Below are 22870 nucleotides of genomic sequence, written 5' to 3'. Positions count from 1 at the left end.
ACGGATCGTACATCTACACACTAACCGGACAGCCCTAATCCCTGAACGATTACAGACCCTGAACGATTACGGATCGTACATCTACGCACTGTCCGGACAGCCGTAATCCCTGAACGATTACGGACCGTACATCTATACACTGTCCGGACAGCCGTGACTCCTGAATGATTACGGGTCCTCGCCGACTCAAGAGCTACCGCCCGCACGTGCAGCCTAATAGGACGATTGCCCTGCCAATCAGCGACAGTAATGCCAACGTAAATTGATCTATTTTATAAATTTTTATTTCATTTGTTTAATTGTATTACGTGTGAAATCGTTATAACAAAATCAAGAAAATTAAATTATACAAAATGTATATGTAAAATTTAAGGTAACTTTTTAATGCAGAGGGCTATATTAAAGTCACATTTCCACTTATTCAACATTTAGACTAATATTCTTTACTTTTCTTGTGGAGACAGCATATGCTATAAAATTATTTCGATACATTACAAATAACAGTACAAAAGTAATTTATGTAGGCAATGGTAACAGCTGATTAATCAGGGCAAGCGCGTAGTACAGTTGTAGCGGACAGCTTTGTTAGTTCGCGCGCGCGCGCGCGCGCGCGCGCGCGCGTGTGTAGTGGTAAGGGTCTAAATCAAATACTACTGTTTTAGGACAGAGCATAGATTTCCGGTACATATCAAGTCGAAAGACTGATAACACTATTGAAATCTTAAGATATTTTAAACATTAAATCAAAATATTGAGTTGTTTTATCCATCTATTTGTTTACCAGATGTTCTGACAAATATATTTGTATAAAATATAAGTTTACTGAAAGCTAGAATCAGTTTAGGTAATTGTTAATCACTATTTATTTAGTTGTTGATGCCTGAATTGCTTATGTCACATATATCACGTTACATATCAAAATATAGAAAATATCACTTTAACGTTTGTCATTGATACAACAGAACTAATAATATCAATAAGAATTGTTAACATCACTCTAGACTTATTGGTTCACTTAGATTACGTATACTTAATATTGCTAAATCAACTATAATTAATTACATATTTGGTACATGGAAGTCCTTGGTGATCGCAATTCTAACTTATATGTTAAAAATAAAACTAACTGTACAATCCAAAATTTATCTAAAACCTTTTTATACCCAGCAGGGATAATATATGGCTGGTTTATATCTTGCCGTTGAATCAACCACTCACTGGGCACAGCAAAAACCGATGTGTCACTTAAATCTGGGCAACTGTATGGATGACCAGGAGCACCAACCGCAAAAATTGAGATTCTGGGGTACATGGGCAATTCGATAGGTCTAGTCTACTGCGAGAGATGACTGTTGGAATTGGGGTTCGTTCCCTAACTTCAGAGGTTCTTGCTAACCTCAACATAAGGGTGTGTCACCCCCTGCCCGCTTTGACTGGAGAGGCTGGTTCAAAGCTGAATTTCCCTTCTTCCGATCGGGGACATGACTTGAGATTAATGACCAAAATGTTTTCCAATCTCGACAGGAGGCGGCCCCTACCTCTAACCTTACCCATCCAGATATCATATCACTCCTGAAGCAGCGCAAAGGTGCTTATGGGACTAAGTGCAGTTTTAAGCTTCTTGTCCTAAGAGAACAAAACAAACTTTGTTCCAATTCTTTTTCTGGCAATTAAAGTAAGCTAAAAGTAAAAACAAAACAATAACCAAACAAAAAAGCGCGTATTTGTAAAAATTATATTTGCCATTATTAAAAACCCGTATAACTTAAGAAGTGTGTGCAAAAGAAAATTTTATTCAGTTTTTAGACTAATAGTACAAATTGACTTGTATTTATTGGTATTAATAACCTATTTGATTAAAATTGTTTCATATTTAAAGTTATAAATGTTGTAAAATCGTTATGCTCCTAATTTTTGAAATTTTATTTTTTGTAATGTTTAGGGAAAAATTAATTAATAATCGTTAGTCATAATTATTGTATTAGATTTTGAAAAAGTATTAATTTTTTGTTTTATTTAATTACCTGTATATTATACAAATTTCACATAAGGTAGTTTAAATCAACCAAACTGTGTAAAGAAAATCATGTCATTTTAAATCGAGGCATTGGTGGACATATTAGTTAGGTTTATTCATGGAATAAACGGGAAAAATAATTTCCAATAAATTGAAATTCACTGAACTAATATATTATAATTTCGCATAATTTGGTTTGATTCTAAAAGAAATTTTAACATCTTAGTGCTTTCCGCCGCTATACCGTTTATTTCTTTCCGCTGACACTTCTATATACAGCTGAGTTATTTTTACAACTCAAAAAAACTTATTTTGTAATTCTAAAAAAAGCTGTTCAACTTATATACATCTTAGAAATGAACAGATAACTACAGACATATGATTAACTACAAATTATATAAAAACTTTGGTAATACATTTATTCCTAAGCTGAATATATAAACACTAAGATTGTAATAACATTATATCAGGTAAAAAAATATTTTAGCTCACCAATATTACAATATTGAGATCTTCCTTACGTTATACCCTGGTAAAAATCTTGAAAACAAGTCTTAATCTTAAAAATATAAATGTCATGATTTCAGGATGGTTGCTGTACTGGGAGCGTCTGCTATAGTCACTGTACTGCCGGGATACGAGTGACAATGTCTGCTACAGTGAGCGTTAGATTTTTGACGATCATTTGTGTTATCACTACAGCTCAAGTGGTAACAAAGTCGGTGTTTTCTATCGGTGTGACCTTGGGTATCCTCAATTTGCTGACTAGACTTATGGACCCTGGAGGCGTCCTGGGTCAGCGCACTCTTGCAGGCATACTTTCTCCTCTTGGATCCGAACCACAGGCGGGAGAAACAGGCTCGAAAATTTTCCGACAAGAGTCCGTAAAGAAGGGGGTTCACCAGGGTGTTCGAGTAAGCGACCAGTAGGGCCCAGATGAAGTAATGGGACCGTAGAAAGAACTCGGTGTCTTCTGTCGGTCTGCGGCCGTCCACGTAGATGAGGAACATGACCACGGTTATGGGAAGCCACATGATGAGGACGACTAGGACGTTTAGAAGGAGGACTCTAACGACCTTTACGTGCTTGTTGAGGCGCAGTTCCTCGTGGTGTGTGAGCGAAGTGTGGCGTGCAGGGTAGACGATCTGCTGTAAGGAGATTTTTCTGGAAGCATCCTCCTTCCCCTTTCCGTCGTTTACGGCGTAACCGTTTGACGTCACCCACCGCTTCCTGGTTTCCAATAGCTTATCAAAAATCCTCTGGTAGTGGTATACCAGTAGTGACATGGGGAGGATGCACGTGAAGAAGATCGCAGGAATCGTGAAGCAGAGGGAGAGATTGATGCCGTCATACCGCGGGAAGACGAGGGTGCAGATTTGCAATGAAGGGTGTTCGCCGAACCAGAATGCCACGGGCAGGAAGAGCACGGCTGCCAGAGCCCACGTGGCTACGGTCAGCAGGGCGGCAAGCTTCGGGGTCAGCCGGGAGCGATAGGGTGGTACCACGATACAGCGATGTCGGTCCATTGATATGAGAGTCAGAGTCCATAGTAACACAAATCCGCACACGAACTGTAACACAAAGCAAACAATGAGGAATTAGGAAAACAGATTATCCAAATAATCCAAGATGAATAATCCAGATTTCGGACATAAATGACCTAGTACATACTGAACATGTAATGCTGCCATTAACAGTATTTTTATAAGATACCTCTTAAAATAAAAGTCTTTAGCAAGACGCATAAATATAAACCAATACAGAGAACATTAATAATCATCTAAGGATGAAACATGGATTAACTAACATACACATACAACTAAACAATACAACTAATGAGATGAGTATCTTCTTTTTCAACTATTCCAAAGAAAAAATACAGAACGATTACAGAGTTGACTAGTAAGTGCCTTATTCATCTTGATCTAATCTAACTTATCTTTATCTTTAACTTGAGTTTCTCGTCTACATACACGGTACGTTTAACTTTGTCCCGTCAAACCTAAAGACTTCTCTACAATTTGTAATAGGCCATCTCTGAATAATAGAACCAAACAATACGACATTCTACCAGTCCATTGGTTGGGTTAAACATCTCTTGTGGTCCCTTCTCTGCACCGTATATCAGCTGTTCTTTTCGCATAAATACTTTTACTTGACTAAAACATATCTAGATATTCTCAAACATTAAAATTTAAAAGATTAATATTTTCTTATCAATATTTGAAATGTTGAAGTTCTACTACCAATTTTATGATTCGTCAAAATTCAATGAGTAAATAAAACATCGTTAATATTGTACTTTCCCAAGGTTCTTTTACAAAACTACTATTTTCAAAGCATTCTTGAAATTCTATTTAGAATGTTCCATACATTTACTATCATTCAGTGATTTAAAAAATCAGTAATAGTAACGTTTCGAGATCTGAAATCCGATCTCTTCTTCAGGTGAATAATTAAGCTAACCATAATTAAAAATCAGTTTGCAGATCTCGAAACGTAGTGTTACTGATTTTTTGTATCACTGAACGATGGCAAATGTCCGTAAAAATCCTGTTTCCTTCACAATCCTTCAATCGTCAAACTTGAAATAAAGAATCTATCTATTGTTAAAAAGCTAAAAGCAATACAGAAAACCTTATCAGAACAGTTGACTAACGATTAAACTCTACAAGTAACGACAAAATGGACGCTTCCTTCTTATACTATGAAGTCATTGCAAGGTTTGGAAAAGTGCCGTGTCAGTGATTGGTTTATAATTACTTTACCGCAAAGTAATATAACCATTTTACTGCGGATCGTCATCTCCACACCACTACAACAACAGTAGTTTATTGCTCGAGCAGTGTATACCGTCAGTACGAAACGTGCTGTGACTGGCGCCAGCGGCGGGGTTACGGCGTCTGTAGAAGACAATGGTACAGTATCACGCGGTTCAAGTCAACACAAGAACAGTCAACTGTCACCGAGCGCCGCTGTACGAACATCTCTCAGATTCCCGCGTCAAGGTCTCTGGTGACGTCACAGAAACGTGAGTCAGCTGGTGCTCACACCACCGGCCCGTGACGCTGACGTGTGGATGACACGTGAGATGAACAGAGCCGAGTTCTCGGAGGTCGCGATAAGTTCAGAGGCAACCGTAGCATTACAAGAACTCTTACTTGGTGCTCGAGTTTCCTATATAGAATACGAATGTCATATTTCAGCTTGGTCACTGTTTTCCTTAGGTGTAAAAATTAATTTTTAATGACAAGAAAGTTTCCCAAAACTTCCTTGCTTCCATAATGAAAGTTAGCACAAAAGTAATTACTTTTGTATAATTGCTACAGTTTTTCTACATGTGCTCTAATATGTAATCATATATGAACCTAGTATAGAAGATAAAGTCATCACTACCACTACCATTTAATTCATGCATCAATGTGAAAAACCTGTGACGTACAGTATTATATATAGAGGGCTCAAGGCAATGTTTTAATATACAATATGCCTGTGGTATAAAACTGCTAATAAACCGTTACATAAGCATCGTTAACTCATTTACAAACAAAAATAAAATAAAGAATTGGGAACTTATTTTTTTCTAACAAGCCTTCAACGTTTGTCGTCATATTTTTCTATTGACATATTATAAAATGTGCTACTTACACAGATGATTAAATTTGAGTCACATCAGAATAGACATAACATGTATTGCTAAAAGAGTTAAATTGATATATGATATTTAATATCTAAAAAAAACGACAAAATAAAATAGAATATTTACTGTATATCAGCTAATTATGGTTATAAACTTGTAAATGGTAAAACAATAAACCGATAAACGGAGTATCGAAGGACCCGGCAGGACGTAACGAAAGAGTTATCACGGGGCGTATAGACAGATCGACGGATTGCCCATTAACTTTCAGACCCAAAACTCATTAAAGTTGTGTCTTCTTACCACGTTTGAAGTCTATAGGATCTTTCTATCAAGAGTTATCGCACAAAAGATGGTACCTACGGACTGCCCATGGACATTTAGACCACAAACTCAGTAAAGTTGTTTCTTAGACTGAAAGGAACCTACCTAATAACAATAACTATGTACCTTCGTCAAACAGTTCAAACTGTAGTCAAAACACTACTAGTTTCGACTTTTAATAATTCATCTCCTGGTGTCAGTGTCAATAAATATAAGAGCGAAGATTATCTTTCTGGGGTCATCACGGTTACAAATTCACGAGCACATGTTTCAAGCATTGTTTGTTAAATTTTATGTTTTGGGTTGTTTTTGTCAACTGTAACCTCTAATTTACCAACCTTTAGTTTACCAATAAACCTAAAACATAATCAAACTGACCGGACGCCAACTCATTATCTCCGCCCGACGTCGGCCGTAATCAGTGAAACGGGCCATCCACGACTGTATCTCGCTCAGAACAGGTTCCTCTTCCGTCCCAAAGATTCGGGCCGAGCAGGACGGCGCAGCGTCCACGTGGCTAGCGAGGAGCTCCGGTGGTAACTGGCTGGTTGGTTCTCGTTACATCTTCCATACCTTCGATCGTTAGAGCCGGCTGCACAGTGCAGCGAACAATGTACAACATTGAACATTGCAGTTTATGTAAATTTAGGATGTTATATCGGCAAATATAAGACAATAAACCACTAAATATAAGATAGTTCTTTGTTTAAAGTTTTTTATTGACAAAGGAAAGTTTGATAGATTAACAGGATTTCGGACACATGCTATCGTTATATGTTACAAAAGGTATAACGCAACGTTTCGAGGATTGGAATCTATCGTCTTCGTCAGGTGAATACATACAAAAATAAAGGGTTCAAACATATCCAAAAGCTGCTTGGAATCCAGTCCAAGCGTTGTCACTGCAGAGGATACGAGTCCCGAGCACAAAACCTCCCCCACCTGACGAAGACAATAGATTCCAATTCTCGAAACGTTGTGTTATATTATGTGTAACATATAAAGTAGTTACTAGCTTATTTTGTTTTCAAACGGTAGGCCTCAGTCAACTGTTAACGATCACGGTTATTGTTACAGATTCGCCGCTTCATCAGTACCGCGATGCTGTTTCAAAATAATGTATTATCGAATGTAAATGATACAGGATTTTGTGTGGAAAACATATGTGAACAACTTTATGTGTGTGTAACCCAGAATTTTATCTAATATGTTAAAGAAAAAAATTATCTTGACCGTAATAAGATGTATACAAATTTATTTTAAGTGAATTTCGGTGAATAAGAACTCACATTTCCGATTCTTCAGTTGGCCTTAGAGCCACTGTAGCGTGGACTGCAGTGAAATTCTCTTTAAATCTCCCACTAATTTATGACTAAAATAAGGTCGTAAAAGTATATATGTATAAGGTTAAACATTGTTTTTATGGGAGCGCAGTCAAGATGCCATCCAACACAACCGGATCTTGATTGAAGATACCATCTTATATTGTAACACTGCCATATAACTCAAGCAGAGCTCTGAGTTAAATATTTTATTGCCTTTGAGCTTTTTCAGTGCATGGAATACGAGAGAGTATATTTGTAATAGTATTATTTTATCAATACTATTTTTAGTAAAAGTTTTAATCGGACTAAACCAAGAGACACATCAAGAACAATGAAAGTACGGCTGAAGTCTGATATGTTGCATAGTTTCATAGGATTTCAATGAACGTGAAGAAATTCATGGAACTCTTATTGTCCTATTGACTCCTGTAACAGGGCTACTAATTGTGGACGTGATAGGGGCAACAGAAGATGTTCATTAGAATATACCGATAAGAAATACTTTTTATTAGCTGTATATTTGGTCTATTCTTGTAACCATAAAAAAGAATCCTTGATTAGTAAAATTAAATTAAATAAAAAATGTCTTTATTTGAGGCGGAGTTAGGGATGTTTCGGTCCTCTCTTCCACTCAACCTCGAAAAATCCTCCTAAATTTTCTATTAGTATCAGAGGACTGTCGAGTTTGCTTGCCGATTCATCTATTTATTTAAGATATTTCATATAATTAACATATTTTTTTATTTGTGCATTTATTGCATCTACAATATTAACCATCAATAATTATTTTATTTAATAAGTAAATCATTTGAAGGTAATAGAAAACGAAACGTTGAACCTTACGTTTGAAGTTTTCGGTGTGAAAGAATCGCTATACCAAACGTAGAAAATTATACTTTTCTATCGTCTACTTTACGGTTCACACCGAGTCCCAGGTTGATATATTCTTTGCAATGCAAAGCCATCATTCAAGTGGTTTCAAGGTGGTCACTCAATTTTCCTATTAGCTACCTTCACTAAAAATATGTATTCGAAGAAATAATTGTGAGCTATTTTGTAATCAGACTCAATGAGAATGCTTGAAGATAAGAATGTAATGTTTACAGTGTGTAGTGTTTTTTATTTAGGGAATGACTTTAGAGAATCAATATTGTTAATTATGTATTACTAAAGGAATTGAAAATAATTGAATCTAATGAATTCAAGAACGAGACAGATATTTTGGCAAAATAATAATTAAGTACATTACATTTTATAAACAAAACAATTTTCATATACGAAGTATAAACTTTTAATAACCCTGCTGTTTTTCCGTGGACCCACGGAAAAACGGAAAATCCTACGAAAGAAGTCCACGGAAAATCCTACGAATTCGTAGACATCCTAAGATTACTTGTGAAATTACAATGTTTTTGTGGAAAGGCATGTTAAAGCTATATAAATAAAAATGTTTCAACCCATATGTAACTATAATTCCATCATTGGGGTATTAGAGCGAACTCCAGAAAGTTGCTAATGTCATGCAAAATCATCTAGGTCTTGAGGTTAGATGGGAAATATATTTACGTATATATTACACTATCTTAAATGAACGTTTCTATCTAGGTTAAATCCTGGTTAGACCTCAAATTAGACTGTTTAAGACTGACAATAGCCCCATGAGAATAGCAATTAGGTTATATAATAACTTACCATTAGAGATAAGACAACTTAGTGATAAGGATTTTAAACACAAACTTATTACTTTTTCTGTAAAATATCGTTTTATTCTGTGGAAGAATATATTGACAAGGCTTGGACTATGAATGACCTTTAAGGTTGTTATTCTCTTATATAATAATAATTGTGACGTGCAATTTATTCATATGAAATGTTTTTTGTCAAATTAAAGTTTTTATTCTTATTCTTAGGTGAAATAAAATATCTTAAGATATAGTCTTAGCTATGTAGTATGAACCGAAAAGCTTAAACCATTACACCCATCGTGGTATGTTTTTTTATTTGCGATGTATTAAAACTAACGACAGTTTTGGGAAAGAGGCAGAAGAGAAAATTACTCTACTGTTGAACTACAAAAACAAAATAAAACTTCGAATTGATAATTAGTAGTTAATAAGTTTGAACGAAAAAGTCACATACAATTTGCGAATTCTTAAAACAAGAACGGAATCCAATAATGCACAAATAGAAAGTGTGGGATCAGACCAAATTACAAAGACTGATACAACATTGAATCCTATAAATTAATCAGTAGTCAACCCAAAAGTCAACATTCTCATTTCACGAAGTGACAATTTTACGAACAATGGTGGGAAGGAAAAAGATCCCTGTTATCTGTGGTAACTGCGCAGCGGTATATGAGTAAGTTGGCCATGACTGCTAGTCATCGCTCAGCTGATTCAGCGCTCCTCTATTCCACTTCATCCGCTGTCTCTTGCATAGTAGACATTCTAGTTGATATAGCACTCAGATCTTGCGTACCCGTATTTTGCGTAGTGAAATCCAACCAATTATGTAGAAGGGGTTGACATACCGGGAGGTCTGTCGCACCTCAATAACATGTTGACGATAAAAACATGATAAATGTGTCTTACAGACTTAGTATCAACGTTTTAAACATTCTATAGAACTGTCAATAAATAAGAAAAGCTTTAGAGTTGCATGTTAAACGTAGTTTCAAAATACTATGACACGTAATACAACACATTAGGACGAATAAGCATAAACTGAACGAATATCTTTTTATTGTGAGTAAAGATAGATTTACATATTATTATCCTTATGCATATTAGTCGTTTGTTACAGGCATATTTTAGCATCGTTAGCAGAAGCTGTATTTACTAAGAACTCTGTTCATGCTAACTAACAGTAACAAGCTACCAGGTTGAATTTTAATATTTTTATCTTAAATTTCCGGAAGTTTCTTCAGGGCTTTATTATTATATTTACCACTGAGTTCAAATAAGTATTTAAAGTAATACAATGGGTTATGAGGAGACGTAATATTTCTAATTTAAATAATTCCTATCGTCCATTAAGCTTTTCTGAAGACAGAAGAAATACAATTTTTTTATAATTTCACGAGGAGTAGAATCTAGAGGCATCTTATAATCAAGCCCTAAAACAGCTGACGATAAGAATATGAATTGTTATAGTATGCATGTAAAAGGTGCATGCTGTGAATAAACTTTCCTTAAGTATCATTTTCTTAAATTGCATTAATTCAAAATCTGTAATTTTGATCATGAATCAAAAATACGTAAATCCCTGAATTAATAACTCATGCGAATTAGATCATGTAAATACATACTTTAAGTTTTTATGTACGTCTGGTTATATCGCCTCAAACTCCAACTCTATAAGTAAATCTTCTTTTAGTTCTTAATAAATGTGGTCCCTATGTTCTGTCTTTATGGAAGCTATTTTAGTTATGACTTTAACTTAACATATGTCCTATCATCGCAACCAACATCGTAATAAGAGAGACCTTATAATATATGGGATCCTAATATGGCCACGACTGCTTTTAATAGAGACAGTCTAAAAAAAACATTATAAATCATAACACAAAGAAGAAAAATTTCACCGCGTTATAAATAATTGCAGTGTGTGCAGTAAAAATACAGCCAATTTTTAAATAAAATGTTTTTTTTGTCCTGACCATTGCAAAAAATCAAATTAATAGCTACAGCACAGTAAGAATTCCGTACCGATTTGCAAATCCAAAACAATGCGTTCAGTTTAAATATGAAATATTTTATAATTTCAGTTTAAATTATTGTGAACATTACATCAAAATTAATCACGAACATAATTTTCCATAGTACATACCATAATGTCCTTGCCGGTGGAATAATGGCAGGTTTGAATAGAGCTGATAAAAGTAGAACAGTGATATCTGATAGTATTTCTAGTTTAATTATGAGTTCTAGTCCAGCCAACAATGGCAGTGAAAGTTGAGGCTACCAGATGACCCGATCGCTTCAGAGATTTATGAAATGATGTGAAGCGAACGTGTGCCTTGTAAATTAGAGAACAATGAATGTTTGCATATCAAGATTCACTTGGAAAAGAAATCTGGGTACTTTCAAAATAGTCTACATGTCTAAACAAATGCTCAGTAGCTAATTAAACATACTTTACAACTAGTTGGCACGCAAACTACTTCATTTCGTTTGTTGGCTTCGGAAAAAAGGAGAGGAGAACTCTCATTGCATATAGTTCTATAAGGATTTCAAGAACCTTGTGATTGTGGGGTAGCTCCACCTACTCCAGCAATCATAATTTGCCGTAAAGTAGACATATCAATAAATCCTTTCATTCCAATATCTCGGCGTTTGTAATGCGGATCGCCCAGATATTAAACATTAGTTTCTGCTGAACCCAATGTAAGTTCTACTGTTAGGTATAACCATCCAGAAGCGAACCCTCGTGGTATACCTCTTTTCAGAAACGATATTAGTATCTAGGAGATTAATACTGCTCCTACTTATCAAGTTATAAAAAAGCGAACAATGCCCAAGAATTCAACAGATTCTCGCATCTGTTGCTTACGGGAACGATCGTCGGTCATCAGAGTCCCATATTATCAACTTGAGGAGACAAGATTCTAACTGCATCTATGGCGCCTCTCCTTGAAGAGCTCATCCAAGTTATTCCGCAGCTCCCAACCAAAAATCTATAGTTTTTGTGGCTCATAAAATATACTTCAACCACAATATGAAACCCTTAACTCAAATCGTAAATGTATCCATCCAGACAGAATTTTTCCCTCCCTCCTGAAAATTGCGAAAGTAAATCCCGTATTAAACAATACCATCCATTTCCATGGATAATTATCTTATCTGCCTGTCTTAAACATGCCAATATTGAGCAAAATATACGATACACTTTTTTATAAGATTGCTTTGCTTTCTCAACAAACGCAATCAGCTCTCGAATGACTAATTTGACTTCTGAAAAGGAAAATCAACGATAAAAGTGGTGGTGAGTCTTGAACAAATTATTGTTAAGGAGTTAGAATTATCTAAGGAAATCTACTGTGTTGACCATTGACCAAACTGGAATGACATTCGAGACGTGACCCTGCAGTGACTTAGTTCGTTTCTAAGCCGCAGAAAACAAGTTGTTCAAATATCAAATCAAATGTCAAGTCCAATTGAAATGAGAGATGAGATCCCTCAAGGTTCCATTCTCATCCCGAGTCTTTTTCTGGTGTATGTAAATGACCCTGAGTCATCGGTTATGGACGTGAAACTCATGCGATTTGCCGATGATACCACTCTCTGCTGAAGTGGAAAATCAAAGGAAGTTTTGGAACAACATGTTTACGTTGACCTGATCAACTGTATCCAATATTTTTAGTCTCAACCTCACAAAATACTTCGTTGAATTTCGATTGTCGGACAGTGGAATCAGAATGTGTTCCAGCCATAAATGTGTCATAATCCATACTAGAAGAAGTTCATTCTTCAAAATTTTCTGAGAATACACCTTGATCGAGGGTTGCCTTGGAATGTTCACATTGATTCATTTTGATGCAAATTAGCCTCAGGCATTTATGTAGGTATTTGATATCTTTAGCCAAATATTGCCGAATTCAAATATTGATGACGGCGTATGGTGATCTAATATTTCCGCATTTTACCAACGGAGTGGTTTTATCAAGAGCTTGCGCAAAACAATCACTTTTGGAGAGTTTTCATGCTCCAAAAGAAAGCGATTCGAATAATATTGCTAATATCAATATCTGGCAAGTATATACATTTTGGAGACAGTTTAATTCTTTTATCTCAATATCCTCTAACAAGGGGCCGAGACTTACACGGCTATGATACAAAAGGCAGAGACAGCTACCTAACTGGAAGACACAGAACGGTAGCATATAAAAACTTGTCTTCGTAGGCACTCATCACAGTTTATTAAAAATGCACCAACGCCAAATGCGTTTAAGACTGTTTTCAATTGTTTTTAGTTTTGTGTAATGTCGGCTAGTTTTTGACATATAATTGGGAGACTACCCATCTGGAAAATTGACACTGACGTTAATGGAGCAAATTGATCAAAGAATGATGTGTGAGTGCAAAAATGTATGTGTGAATGTGGTATTGTGAAGTTAATTTAACGGTAATAAAAAGTTTGAGTTTAATTTCTTGTCTATGTGCAATTGAACATTTATGCACAACTTAATAACTACAAGTGAAATCTTTCTCGAGATATATTACCACATGTTACATTAACATTTATTTTTTGTTCATTGAATTGGGTTTCATAGTAATGTTTGAATAATGACAGTCTACACATCAAATAATAATGTTGTAAGTATTGGAGTATTTGGATTTCAATGTGTGTTATTATGACACGTGTGAAAATCTCATTTGTAGTCATATTTATGTCATATAGTTGCATATAAAGAACTGAAGCTTCATGTAAAACTTCTAATCTATAGGTCAGTTTGTTCCTGAGATTGGTACGACCAGACATACAGCAATTACATTTTTTATCTCATCGAGTAATAGACTTCACTAACGATCAGCCAATAATATTTTAAATTAAATCTAAAATCATGGATATTTAGATTATAATAAATTAAGATATACGATAGTTCAAAATATTATAAAAAACTGTATGTAAGTGTGATATCTACTAACAACACAAATACATGGACATATCCCCCCCCAAACCTCACTCTTTATACCCCAAAAACGATATTTTCATAACAAATATTGGCATAACACAGTGAAATAAAGAATAAAGTAAAGTTATCAGCTATGCAGGTCGCAATAACATTGTGGTCTCGATGTCACCACTACCGGATATCTGACAATCACTGCTGCCTCAATTATCTGACAATAGATGTCCTGTGGCAGCCACTGCCACCGCTATCGCTCACTTCACATCACGAGTCACTGTGCTTATTTATTATTCACGTTGTGACAGCAATGACCTGACGTCCTCTGCAACATACTTGGCCAAGCAGTGAAGCACACAATGAACGCCTGGTCAAGGCCTATCATTAACCACCACGCGAAACATTACAATACTTTCACAATTTTTGTATTTAATGTATTTTTTAGTTTCCTTGATGTTTTAACATACGTGCTACTATTTTAGACGTTGGTGCAGATATTTACCACCAATAGTTACATTCTGATGCTCTTAAAAGAACGTCTACATATTATAATTTATTAACAGTGTAATACTGTATGAACACTACACGCACAATAAAAACTGTATGAAATACAATTTAGTAAATTGTATATAACTCACTATATTAACACATTTAATTCAACTAAAAATACACCATTCAACTAACAAAGTTTAATTGAAAAAAGAATCTAAAAAAATTGTTGAGAGTGTAGATTTAATGTTTGTCTGTCATTGTTTTATAGTATACCATAGGTCTACTTGTACCTGTTGCCGTTATGGCTATTGTTATGTCACTACATAAATGTATTAGAATTTGTTCTCAATGTTTATTATTGATTCTATTGCTATAAATAACAATACATTGTTCTGGTTTCAGCTAATTCTCTTTAGTTATTATTTCAGCTAATCTCAATTGTTGCTACTTTACTTATTGTTTGCCTGTATTGTTGAGTTATTATTATTGTTATTGTTTTTCATTATTTTTTACAACTATTTATCCTCTATCTCTTGATGTTTTTATTATGATTATTTATTGTATGTTTGTCACTATATTATTACCAACTTTCTGCCATGAGGAATTTTAATGTCTAAAATGTAAATGGTGTTGACCGTTAAATAAATAAATTCATACTTTAGGAAAATTAAAACAGACGATGGACTATGCAACATTTTATGCTGTAAACATCAGTGATGGATGCATCATTAAGATTAGTACAGTTGTAGCCAGATTACGTAGATTATTTAGGGGAATATGCAAGTATAGTCTCTTTTGACTCCCCCCCCCCCCATAAGCAATACATTGTGAGGAAATTGAAGGGAGGAGTAATTTTGGCCTCGCTTAAAAGATGGAGGCAAGGTAAAACTCTTGCAGAATACGAGCAAGTTGTAAGGGAAAAAGTATTCACACCGTGGAGAATGTACCAGTTGAGTAATACCAGCCGTCAAGGCAACGACTTGCGACAACAACATGGATGTCAACTTGACCTTGAACTCACCAGCTGTGACCCTGCCCCTAGAGACATTGGTCAAGTGAACACTAATCCTACTCTCCTCTGGAAAGTTCTGGACTCTCATAATCTATGTATAACAACTGAGTCAAAGCTATTACGACGGAACTTCCTCATAACAGGATGAAACTGGTAAGGATAACATAGCCAAGTCGGTTAAATGTAAGACCAGTAAGAGACAGAAAAAGCTATCCATCCGGTTTCTTGCAGAAGCGTAAAGCAATAACGTCATTTACATTATACCACAAATTATGATTGACCTCTACAATCCATCCTGAGTTGAGCAGTCCGCGCGTTTTCCTCAACCTGACACAATTTGATTTTGCAATCCACAGTTATTATATAAGATTTTCGTATTATCCTATAAAACTTCACGTTAATTTTTTCAAGTGAAATAGATAGACATATTTTATATATATATATAGTAGAATAATATTCATATCTTGTAATATGTCTTAGTTTGCAATATGTCTTCCTTCCTATTTGTATCAATTTTTCATATAGCAATATTTTCGTTTGACTTTCATATCTATTTCATCTATTTTGTTTGTTTGTAGCTTGGACTAAACCACAATTTACCAATAGACAAATTCTAATAATGGTATCTACTCTATATTGTAAAATAGTCATTATTTCATCTATATTTCCTCATGAATTATGGGGAAACCAAACAGGAAAAGACAAATAATAAGTGTTCTTTAAAAGCTATGAAATTACTGAATGATTGTAGACTATGAATTCCACAATAAAATTCGTCAAGTGGGTTGCCTTAAGAAATGCGCCCTATTATAAAAATGTATCCCACTATAAACTCGACACAGTTTATATATCCATACACAGTTTTATATGACACGATTTTGTTCTTAAGTTAAATATTTTTGTTCAATACAATTATTTTAAAGAAGACGATTTCAGATTAAAATTAAAAAGGCAGTAAGGCGCGAAACACATGACAATATTTGCTTTCAAACTTAAAAGTTTGTTTCGAAGTTACACCGACAGCTTAGAAACTAATTTGGATCAGAAATGAATCAGTTTTGTACCTTAAATTAAATTCAGAATGAGTTTATTTTAGTTTCAGTCTTAGGTTCATTGTATAATAGCCGTTACCCGCGGCTTCGCACGCGGTCTTTTAAATCAGAGTCCGTAGCCTACTTTGTCAAATCACTTATGATGCAACATGATGGTCCTCTATGATATTTTTTACCGTAAGTAAACATACGATCAGATTCATATTATTTCAGTGTTTATGGTTAGACGATCAGAGGTGGCGGGACTAACTCTTTTTGGCGTGTATTTCTGAGCATTTCTGGTTAATTAATTATATTTCCGATGCCACAATTGAGTTTGCCTCGTAGCCCTCATCATCGAAATAGATACATAGATCTCAAAACTACTTTGGTTCAAAAACTACATCCGGTCTAATATATTTCCAGTGGCATAGTTGCATTTACCTACTTAGGACTGAGAAGCCTACTTCGATCAAAATGTGTCTACTTCCGGGTATTTACATTCACTTGCAGTCCAATGTATTTACAATGCTACAGTTGAGTTTGCCTTATTTACTCAATCAACAAAATGAATATACGCATTACATACGCTTAATTATTAGCTGTAGATTGATTATTTTGTTGAAATGTATTACATTTAAGTACAGTTGATACTTGTCAAAGCACTAATGCTTGTAAATTCTTGAACACTTTATTTTAATAATTAAATATATGTTTATTAAAGGAAAGAAAATACTTCCTTTATTCTTTTTTCGTAAAGTTTTTGCAATATTAAAATTTATTTTTAAACTTTCAGTCAATTTTAGGTTTTAACTTATTAATTACTTGTATTAAACCGGTCTCGCTGATATTCCAAATTTAATGGTACATTGGTTCAATTATTTTTTTATAGACAATTACAACTTATATGTAAATTTAAAAAAACCCTATCTCAAAGAAACTACGAATTAATTCGTTCTCAAACCCACGATACTGAATATTTCTTGATTGATAAATATGAGAATTAACGGTATCGCCGATTTTTAAAATGTACCCCTTGGTTAGGTAATCGTAAGGATTATGTGATTTCATAAATCTCAAAGTTTTTCTAAACCTACACTGACTTGTTAAATAAATCAAAAAATGTAAAATTAAAATAACTCGTGAACGTCCGTTATATTATAACATAGACAAGTCGAACATTCAGAGAGTCATGCCTACCCAGGCCCATCAAGTTAATGGCATCACATTACTCATAAATTAGCCTACCTCTGTCACCTATTTATTACGTTTCATAATAAAAATCACCACAGCTTTCGTAGTAACGTTCTACAAAGGATTACATCATACTCGCACTACTATGAGAATACATGAAGGCACAGTAATTTCGGTTTAACTCAAGTCATAACTTCGGTTTTATCTTTTACACATTGAAACTTCAAAGTAAAGCAATAAACCTTGAGGTTGATGATTCACCTGGTTACTGTAATCAAATTCGTTATACTCGGCCGGTATCATCAGGGTTTTCCGGTTGGAACGGCGACGAAACGTCGGTAACACATATTAATTGTATTTAAAATACAAAATATGTCATGCCAATCCCTCCAAAAATCAACAGGCAAGGGTCCCAAATTTACAGAATTTCATAAAAATCCGTCAATGATTTCATTGATTTATTATTCTTTACTGTTAATGTAAGAGGAGCTGATCCATGTAAGGAAATCATTCCTTAGTGAGCACAGAGGATCGGGGAATTGAGATGGTGGGAGTTGTAACAATGATGATCACTAATCTCATGGAAGGTTGGGTGGACACTCTTCTTAGGTTTGCAGAATTTTCTCATTAGGATTTCAAACTTTACAAACCCTGATGCCACAGACTGAATGTAAGTCCTTCTCTGCATAACAAGGAATACTAGAGGTACTCGGGAAGCTTTCAGAATCAGGATTAGACTTCTTCATTATGCCGTCTGTTAAGCAACGCGTGATTGAAATGACAGATAAATATCTTTTCTAATGACTATCACTGATTTCGGGGATCCTTGGTTACTTGTCACAATATGAGTATGTATAAAACCTTGAGATATATCAGCGTCGCTGTTGGGAGCCATCTACAATCAATCGTGTTAGACTGGAAAACTGTAGTTATAAAAGAACATTTTATTTGTGTTAAAAATGTTCCGATTGCTCCAAGAGTCTTTAATACTGTAATTTTATATTTGGCAGGAATGGCGTAAGCTTGTGGTAAAATTTTGAATATCTTATAGAATAGCTATTAAGATATTTCGTAACTTTATTGTAGTTTCAAAACTTTATTAACATAAAAAAACTTATGCGAAGATGAGGCAAGAGTATTAGGCAACCCGTACGTCTCATCATTCATTATCTTATCTTAAAGGGATAGTGGGATTTCGGATATTTTATATTGTTATATATTTGAATAGACTGAAAAATTGAATTACGACAATTGCTATTTTGTCTATTAGTTAAATGTGAAACTCTAGATTGCATGTATTTTAAATTTATTTACAAAAAAGTATATAACCCTATTTTTCTCACACACTATAGATATATCGATATTATCGACTAATTTTATTGAGGTATTAACTATAGAGACCAAAAAAAAAATAAAAATCCTTTAAATTTATAAAACTAATAGAAGTTTTAAACATTTTTGGGGCCAATACTAGCACAAAGCGTAAGCAAGTCATTTAGATGTATCTTCGATTATATTTTAATTTAATATCCTTATCGCAGAACATCTATACTTAATATATTAATATAACATAACAAATACAACATATATTGACCGCATGTAAAATTTAAGGATGATACAATACAAGGTGTATTGTACAACTGTGTATTTTTTTTACGCATTAGATACGAACTGTAGTGGGAGAACCATGAACATTGCATTTTCCCTGAAAGGAAAAGCTTATAGAAGAAGCTTAATGTTTAAAAAAAATACTTAATTGTTCTTTCTAATTTCCCCCGTAAAAAGGAACTTTTGACAACGATTTTAAGACCTTCGAGTTTAACAGCAATTGATCTCGGCACTAGTACATTTAAGCTACAATGTAACATTATAATTAGCTCAGTTTAGAGTTAGGAGCTTCAGTTGATTGAGATATTAAAATATATCATACATGATGTAAATTCTTTAACGCATATACAAGCGATACTAAATATGGAGAAAGTGACCGAACCAGTGACATTGTCGTTTTTTCTATCATTCTTTTCAGACATCGCGGAAAAAATCTTGAATATTCGAATTATTAATTGTGGTAAGAAGAATAGCTTATCTAAATAACAAAAGGTGAAACGTAAACGCATGAGGAATAACCACGTTCTTGAAAGTGGAAATGAAAAATATTGACTTTTGACGATGGAAGGATAGTGACGGAAATAGTACTTCCGGAAATTTTACATTGTTCCCGGCTGCAGGTTCAAGTGTTGAAACTATCTTAAAATATGAAAAAATTAGGTTGCACAATCTTAAAAACCTAAACGTAATCTTAGGGATTGTAAAAACTGAGAAATGGTAAACAAATCAAGCAAAACAATTTTGAAAATGTATCAGGTTGCACAGTTCCGAAAAAACGAACTAGAAACTATGGGCTAACATTTTTTATGTTTGAAACACAATTAATCACAACAGTTTTGAATATCTCATGGTAAAGTCGATATCAAAATACGTAGAGGAAAGAACGAAGAGAAAGCCCAATGATTGCTTTTTAAGGACTATAAAATTTGTATTTTATGCATTGAGTAAAGAATGAAAAAAGTATACGGAAAAAATTAAAATAGCAAAAAGGCAGAAAATAAGGCAAATATAATTTCTTGTATAAATAAATACGAAATTGAAAGGCATAACCCTCCCTTCACCACCACATTCAAAAGGGGCTTGGCCTCTCCAACCGAGAGGCTTACTCTAAAAGGGAGGCGCACAATTTAGTGGATTAATAGAAAACCAATGCATTTCGATGCTAGAAGATTTAATACCGTGACTTAATGGCATCAGTGTGTGTTTTTATTCTACTTTGATGGAAATGTATGAATAATATTCGAGCTACTTGCATTATATGAAACAATTCGATTGGTCGGTAATTACAGTCACGTTCATCAATATGTATTTCATTTTTATCTAAGTTAGTCACGAGACAGATAAAATGTATACCTCAATTATTTGGTATGGAAACTAAGTGAATATAACCTACTAACTGTACAGGAAACTTCTGCTAATTAGAACACCTCTATCTACACAGATACCAACGGGTTTTACATTAACTTTTGTTTCAAAATACAGCGGATTATCCTGCTGGGTCTTCAAGTATCGGAAACCTGGACATGAATAATGGGTGTTGGGAAATTTGTCGTTTCCTGTTACCAATCCTGTCATGCCAAACCCTCCAAAAATCAACAGGCAAGGGTCCAAAATTTACAGAATTTCATAAAAATCCGTCAATGATTTCATTGATTTATTATTCTGTACTGTGAATGCAAGAGGGGCGGATCCGTGGAAATCATTTCTTGGTGAGCGTAGATAAACGGGAAATTGCGATGGTGGGAGTTGTAACAATGATGATCACTAATCTCATGGAAGGTTGGGTTGACACTCTTCTTAGGTTTGCCGGATTTTTATTTGGATCTCAAACTTCGAAAAATCTGATACCACAGACTGGATGTAAATCCTTCTCTGTATAACAAGTAACACTAGAGGTACTCGTGAAGCTTTCGTAATTAGGATTAGACTTCTTCATTACGCCGTCTTGTACAAAACAACTGTTAAGCAACGCGTGATTGAAATGCCAGGTGCATCTTGATGTCTCATGCCAAAGTATATGATAACAGAGATATTTATATCACCAAAGTAAACAATGAGGTGAAGTCTGTTTGAACACGAGATCCTCAAGCGTATAAAGAAGAACTTCGCGATATCCGTGTCACACTCTTCCAAGTCTGGTGTCCAAGACAAGATGCACCGTAGGATTAACGATAATTCTTGCTAACCAAAACAATTCTCGGAATATGGTAGTGAAATACTCATTTTATGTTTGTTATGGTGACTCAGAATGAGCTTCTAGGTTTTGTTTAGTAAAGCGGAAAAAGTACGATGATGAATATTTCTTAAAAATTACTATAATTTAATGAGGATTCATATTAATCATTCTTCTCCTTGGAGGCAAATCCAACAACACATTGATTACTCCATTAAGTTTGATCTGGAAGTTAAAATTCACCTGAAGAAGTGGTTGACATTGAAACCGAAATTTATTTTAGATCGCTGCTAAAAACAGAGTTTGTCGTTCGACACCCTACGAGTTTGTCGTATTAGTACAATATACAAGATATTCTTTTAAATATAGTAGTTTTATACTACTGTTCAGTGTTCATCCAAATTAATTTTTAATATGAAATTGAATAAAATGTAACAGGAATTTTTCGGACATTTGCCATACAAGAATCAAATTACTAAATGATGGCAAATGTCTACCTTAAAAATACTGTTACATTCACAACAGGCGTATTATTTCAAGTTTTTGTTTAGATTATTACATCACCAACCTCAGCTCTTATACTAATACATAATCCAACTTTGTATGGATAAAAAATTTAAATTTTCAATAAAATCTTAATATAAAATCAACTTTTTCAAACCGTCCATATTGAAGCTTCGAACTAGAAATTTGAGAAACAACATGAATTTAGGAGTAAAAAATGGTTCCTTTCATTGTACCTTACTGACCACAATTTTCTATTTCTTAAATTTTAGAAAATAAAAACTGTATGAAATAACCAATTGATCTAACATTATCTGTTGCAAAATTATGCTTGACCATCTTGTATTTTAAAGTATCAGAAATACAAAATTGATATTTTGAAGAACAAAAATTATCACTAAAATCGATATTGAATTTAGTTTTTTATTTTGTTCATTAAAATGTTGTTTGCAACTAAGATAACAAAAGATAACTAAGATTCTGCTCTCTCAATATCGTACGAATATTGAGAGAGTAATACTCTCAATGTCACTGGAATACTACAAAATCCATTATCATTAAATGTACACTAAATAAATAAAACAATAACAAACTAAATACAAAACTAAAGGAAAAATAACTTGAGTAACACACAATACTACTACGCCCGACTTGTTCAAAACAACACAACTGTGATGATTTGTTTACAACACAGTTTCAAAACTTTTAAAATTAGATTAACATAAAAAGATGTAATTTTTTATATTTAAAGTAGCTATAAAAAGCCAATCTTTTTAAAAGAATAGCTCCTTCCTTTGTTACAAACAAACATTAAACAAAGTAGTGAAGATTAAGAAACAATTTAAAGTAGTTATTGTTACGTTACGATAATAGTAAAACTATTTCACAAAGTATAATGTGACAAGTTAAAAAAATAACT

At 34.1% G+C, this 22870-nt stretch overlaps 1 protein-coding gene across 1 annotated transcript in view; it reads right to left on the bottom strand.

The window, feature by feature from the left end:
- Window positions 1-2174: 2174 nt before the first annotated feature.
- The window catches only part of LOC124352896 (neuropeptide Y receptor type 2-like), a 34652-nt gene continuing 13956 nt past the window's right edge, over window positions 2175-22870 (bottom strand). The window contains exon 2 of the mRNA XM_046802624.1: window positions 2175-3588. Within this exon, the coding sequence (XP_046658580.1) occupies window positions 2593-3588 (996 nt within the window). The 3' untranslated portion in view covers window positions 2175-2592. The remainder of the gene's footprint in view (window positions 3589-22870) is intronic.

The sequence above is a fragment of the Homalodisca vitripennis genome, chromosome 1 (assembly GCF_021130785.1).
Source record: "Homalodisca vitripennis isolate AUS2020 chromosome 1, UT_GWSS_2.1, whole genome shotgun sequence".
Classification (NCBI taxonomy): Eukaryota; Metazoa; Arthropoda; class Insecta; order Hemiptera; family Cicadellidae; genus Homalodisca; species Homalodisca vitripennis.
Note: the sequence above shows the minus strand (reverse complement) of the source record. Positions and strands in the feature narration are given on the sequence as shown.